Below are 6,110 nucleotides of genomic sequence, written 5' to 3' on the forward strand. Positions count from 1 at the left end.
CAGACCTTGGTACCACATCAAAAAACACTTTCAACTGCTCTGCACTATTCAATGACTAGATTATCCCATTGGTGCACATGGATATTAGGGGCTGGAAAATAATCGATTCTTCGATGCATCGCGATTCTGTGAAGAACGATCCTGTCTCGATTCAGATAAGTTAATAATCAAAGAAAAATAAAAAAGATATTTATATATATATAAATTTATTTTATTTATTCATTTTTATTATTACATTTGTTCGCCTCCTGCAACAATCTGTTCGACAGAGAGAGATAATTTGAGTAGTTTTAAAAAGATTTAATTTATCTTCAATGTGTATTGGCCAATCTGATTTGTCTGGACACGATTGCGATTCAGCCTACGCATAGCATGCACGCAAACTCACAGCCAGACATAAGAACGACAAACAAGTTCTTATTCTTATAATTGACTAAGAGCAGCTTTTTCTTTACTGACATAGAAAAGAAAGATTAGAAAGAAAACCAAATCTGTTTATTTTTTACCTACTTCCATAGTGTGTTGTAATGCAAGCTGCATTGATTATTGCATTGTTCATAGAAAGTCATATTTGTGACAAAAGCTTTTTCTCTAATAAAATATTAGATAAGGTAATTAATCTGTTGATTTCTTTAATGATCATCACAAAAGTAGGAAGTGATTAGCAAACTCAGAGTAGCAAATTCCGATTTTTTTTTAAAATCCCGCATGGAAATGTACATAAAAAAAAATTGCTTCGAGATGCATCAATAATCGTTTTAGAATTGAATCGTTGACATCTGAATCAGAATCGAATCGTATCGTGAGGTGCCAAGAGATTCCCACCCCTAATGGATATACATCAAGAGTATAATGATAACATGTATTGTATAATTATTATAATACAACAATCCAAAACATCTCAGATTAGGATGTTTGTATAGGTCGTCCAAAACGACTCGCATCAATGTTTTTAGCCACCACTATCAACTTTTCGAAGAAACAACAATAAGTATGTCAGGTATGTCAAAGTCTTGCCGAAACCAGATGGATGACATTTTTAAAATAGTTTCGGCATTAAAATGTGTTTCGATAACATTTCTAGCAATACATATGAATATGATGTTTAAGGGTGCCCCAGGGACCCTCCTTACTAGGAACACTTTGTTTGGCCACTGTGGAGTTTCTGACTAAGGATGCCCGAACCACCACAACTGACTCCTTTTATCCTCAAGTAGCACACCAGTTGCATAAGCTAACAAACAAACAGCACTCACAGGTAAGCAAATTGCTAGCCTATGAGACTTAAAGATAAGTCACAAGTTTCACCTTGTAAACAACTAGGGGCTGACAAAAGAACAATAGCACTCCTCTAAGGAAACATTATGAAATCCACGGTGGAAGAACATGGCTGGGTATTAAAACAATAGCCTACTACATATCACAAACACAGTTACAACATAAGGCACAGAGGCTCAAATATCACTGTTGTATTCTTGTTTCAACAATCCCTAGTTTATTGGTTTACCTGGAAGATGTTACCTGGTAGGATATAGTGGTCAACGCAAGGCCCACAGATCGCTTGACACAGGCACAATTCAATGCCACCACATTTATGGGCCAAATTCATAAGGAAAATATCTACCCTGCATGGACCATATGAAGCCATATAAACCATTTTAGAACAAACAGGCCGGATGTTCTATAGCCCCAGTCACAGAAAAAACACTATATGAAGTTACCTGATGATGTCATCTAAAGTGTTGTGCAGTGCAAATGCATTTAAACATCCTTATTGACCCAATTGGAGTACAATGTAAACAAAGCATGCAACTCATGCATTTTGTGTGTGTATATATTTTGTTTGCTGTGTGCGTGGGTCTTACCAAGTCCAGAGCTGTGTATAGCTTTGATAATCTTCTTCATTCTCAGCAGAGTTGTCTGGTCCACCTCCAGGCACTGTAAAGCACATGCACATACACCGATTATTCTCCATCAAAAGGCGTTGCAAAGTTCAGATGAGTCAGCATTTGAAAGCAGTCCAGCTTGTCAACTCCTTAGGTGTTATCACATCATCTTATACACCGAGTGGGTTGCACCAACTGGTCTTTACTAAGCCTAGTCCTAACGGCCATGTCTGTCTTTAGAACAAACTTTAAGTCGGTTGCACCAATCAAACATACGCCTAGTCTTAACTACGCCCAGTCTTAGCAATGCGATCGATCATGTGAACGCCCGCGCCCTACCTTGTACGTTGTACGTTGTAAGGATAACTTTAGATTCTTAAACATCTCCTGTTTCATTTGTTATTTACGTGCAGCATATAGGAGGATTGAGGAAGAGAGAAGGCCGCTGGATGGACATCGATATCTGAAAATGAACAGAGCTTTACAGCCAGCACATGAACACCCTGACTGACCAACAGTCCAAAGTTATAACAAACATAAAAAGCAGTTGAGAACTTCTCAGATTTCTCAATTGCTATTAACCTGCACCCGAGATGGGTGCAGGTTGATTCAATCTAGACTTTGTGTCCGCCGTTTGTTACATCTGGTGGCACGTGCGGACCTCCCCATTTTTCCAACCCCGGCTACGACCCTGGATGTATGAGACGCACCATTGTGAAGTAGTTTAGTAGTTGCAAGAGAAAGCGCCCAGACTTTGTCTTTACGCCTGCTCCTGACTAGGTGTAAGAATAGATGGTGCAACTGGCCTAAATATTAGTTTGGACTTGGAACGACAAGTTACGACCGTCTTAGTTGAAGACTAGGCGCTGTTGGTGCAACCAGCATGTCTGTCACCTCCGATTTCCTCTGCGCTTCCTCACACCTGAGACAAAACTAGTTCTAGGGAAACGATGAAGGCGTTAGTTGTTTAAATCGATTAGTCTTTATTTAACAAGTCAAATAAATACCACACATTTCGCCTTTTTGTACACATTGTATCCTATTGTGTCTTTTTTGTATGTCAGGGCTGCAGTTTGAATAATCAGAACAGGCACTGTCAATTTAGCCCCACTTAAACAACACAATGCACCCATCCCAACGTAAAAATTTATTGTACCACTCAAACCTGTTCCATTCTCCTGAATAACCCAGCTAGTTTTGTACTAGATACGCCACCCACCACCATTACCCCTTCCATACATCAAAAATGGCTTTAAAAGGGTCTGTAATGTCATCACAAACAGATAACCCTTATACTGGTCTTGTACCAGTTGTTTCCACATACCCCAGTCTCCAGCCAGTTCACGCCACCCCTTTAATGTCACTTCTTTAATTAAAGAGCAGGCTTGGTGCCTTAAAGACTTCCAATTGCACAGGAAAGAAGAGATTTAGAAGCGAGACAGGTTTTTAAAATGTAGTCTTCACTGCCTCAGAAGACGGTCGGGTTAAGGTGGGATTATGGTCGGCAGACGAAGGGATTAGGAAATAAATAAACAGAATTGGAATTAAAGCCCTTGGTACCTGGGAGATTGCAAAATCAAACTTGGACAGGCCCCTCATTCATTCAGACAGACACATGACAACACACATAGACATCCCAGTCGTACAGGGTGTGGGACTTACGGGGTGTATGACAGACACTCTGGTGTCACTGCGGCCTCCTCCCTGTCCTCGCATTGTCTCTTGCACCAACAACACGTCATGCTGTTGCTGTGTGTGTGTGCGTGTGTGCGCGCGTGTGTGTGCGTGTGTGTGTATGTGTGTGTGTGTTCCTGTTTAAACCATGAACACAGCCAGCTGATGGCACAATCAGTGCATGTTCGTTCCTGGTTTTTGAAACCCATGAAACAACGTCTCCTCCATAATGCCTTTGTCGTTTCTAGTCGTGGCCTCAAACAGAAAACAGTTACCTTAACAGGTTAACTATCTTCACTGACTTTTTCCTTCCTCCTCTCTTATCAGTGGCTTTATGGAGGGACATGCACCAGTGTGTGTTTGCGTGTGTGGTGTGTGTGTGTGTGTGTGTGTGTGCGTGTGTGTGTGAGACCATCTGTCTATGCACATGTGTAGCATTCCAGCCCTCCCAAAGTCATAGATGCTATTCCAGCTATGCATTTTCCAGTGTGATGCCACCATTAATAATGAGAACCATAGTACTACACAATGACAGATCAACATAGAAATCTCTTGATCCCGCTATTTACATGTTGTGATCATGGAGTCAGGGATACTGTGAATAAAATAAGGAGTAGTACTATAAATGCTCCATGTTTCTAAATTGTGTTAGGGCACAATGTACATTGTACAGTATTTTGGTCCATAACATGGCTTCTGTCCACAATTGACTGCTAATTTATAACACTTAACACGGTTACCATGGATGCATGTCCAGGCAGGACCATAAAGGACAAAACAAGCACATAAACACGCCAACCTGGAAAGCTTGACCTCAAACTTCAACCAGTTTCAGCATAGTTATACGTGTTAGTATAACTATATAATAAAGCCTACTGCCGGTTCATTTGAACGTGTGTGTGTGTGTGTGTGTGTGTGTGTGTGTGTGTGCGTGTGTGTGCGCGCGCGCGCACGTACGCGTGCGTGTGTGTGATTGACCGCCGTCAGTAAAAACGTCTGGTTCAACAGTGACTTACAGGGAAGCTACGGGAGCTATGCAGGTACTCTGGCCGTGACGACTGTTCAACCTACAAGCGGGCATGTCTTTTTGTTTAAGCCAGCAATCGCGTTATCTGGAGTTCGTTTTCGTAAACAAGAGGCCAGCGTAGCCTTATATAATATTACACTCGATAGATCCTGCTTTTCGAAAAGTTAGTATTTGTCACACACAGTGAGAGGGCTGCCTCAGGTCCAGCCATGTTTTAGACAGGCGATCAGACAAAGGTGCGCGCACTTAACGTTACCTCCTCTACAGCCGAAACTGTGTTCCGACAGTCGCTCATTTTGGACTGAAACGTGGATGTCCCCGGCGACGCCAAATCCTCATTTGTCAGATGGATGAAATCCGAAATGCTTATTCTCTCCGGCATCTTTTGGTGTTACGTTGGCACGGTCTCACTGCGCGGAAAAGTTCCTTAAAAGTTTCATGCACGCATATTCCGATTGAAGAAAAAAAAAACAGCACGCTCTGCTCTCTCCCCGTGAAATCAGCAGCCAGCGAAGATACTCTGCGTGTCTGATATCCACCTCTGCAGCAGCTGTGTGTAGTAATGCGTAATGCCTGGAAAGTTGACTGAGCGAATCGTCCTGACTGAGGTTCGGTGTTCCTGTGTGAATGTGTGCGTATACGGTGAACTTGTGCGCGTGTGCCCGCGCGAGCCTGCCTGGACGGAGGGAGGGAGGGAGGGAGGGAGGGAGGGAGCGATTCCATCATCACGTGGGAATGTTTGTACTTTTTGGCACACTGAACACAGAGAGAAGTAGAGAGAGTGCATTTCTTTGACCTCGTCTCTCTCTCCTCAGGCCTATGCAAACTTGGTGCTCCAACGTTTGGTCTCAATAGCCAAGAGAAGACTTATTCAGTGACTAAACTGAAGGAGTGGAGAGGAAGGAATTTCAATGTTTAAGTTGGTGGGGGTAGGCAAAGGGTTTGGCATGGGCATCTGGAAGAAATCAAAGCCTCATTCATATGTTCTTGATTTCAATCTCTCATTTGTAGAATGTGTTATGACCATGCGTATAACCTTCAACAACAACGCTGTCTTCAACTGTGCATACTCATACTCAAGTCTCATTTGGAGCCATTGGAACGAATAACATTGGAACATTTATATGGTTGAGAAGGATAACTTCAACTAAAGCAGAATACAAAATACATATGAAGACATTTCATAAATCCTTGGTTGTTTTAACTCCTAAATATAGCAAAGGTTCAGCCGAAATAGTCCAGTGTATTCATCAGCATGTCTAGGAGAGAGATGCATTCAAGACAAAAACATCTCACCACGTTCTGACGTTTCCATTCACACTCTTTTTCTCTCTGCTTCTGCTGAAGTTACAAACCATCAGTCCTTCAACTGTCCCACAGAAGGATAACATTAGGAGTACCCCTCTGAAAACCAGCCTGAAGGCATCTGCACGCCTCCTCCTCCTCCTCCTCCTCCTCCTCCTCCTCCTCCTCCTCAGCTCCTCACTGTCACTCCTTCCTCCTGCAAGATGAAACTGAAGGGC

At 42.4% G+C, this 6,110-nt stretch overlaps 1 protein-coding gene across 2 annotated transcripts in view; it reads right to left on the bottom strand.

The window, feature by feature from the left end:
* The window catches only part of asap3 (ArfGAP with SH3 domain, ankyrin repeat and PH domain 3), a 29,900-nt gene extending 24,674 nt beyond the window's left edge, over positions 1 to 5,226 (bottom strand). For both annotated transcript variants that reach the window (XM_079752122.1, XM_079752123.1), the window contains exons 1-2: positions 4,844 to 5,226; positions 1,866 to 1,938 (exon numbers count right to left, since the gene is read on the bottom strand). In XM_079752122.1, coding sequence (XP_079608248.1) covers positions 1,866 to 1,938; positions 4,844 to 4,969 — 199 coding nt within the window. In that variant the 5' untranslated portion in view covers positions 4,970 to 5,226. The remainder of the gene's footprint in view (positions 1 to 1,865; positions 1,939 to 4,843) is intronic.
* Positions 5,227 to 6,110: the final 884 nt, after the last annotated feature.

Source organism: Pollachius pollachius (genome assembly GCF_949987615.1).
Source record: "Pollachius pollachius genome assembly, chromosome: 15".
In the NCBI taxonomy this organism is placed as follows: domain Eukaryota; kingdom Metazoa; phylum Chordata; class Actinopteri; order Gadiformes; family Gadidae; genus Pollachius; species Pollachius pollachius.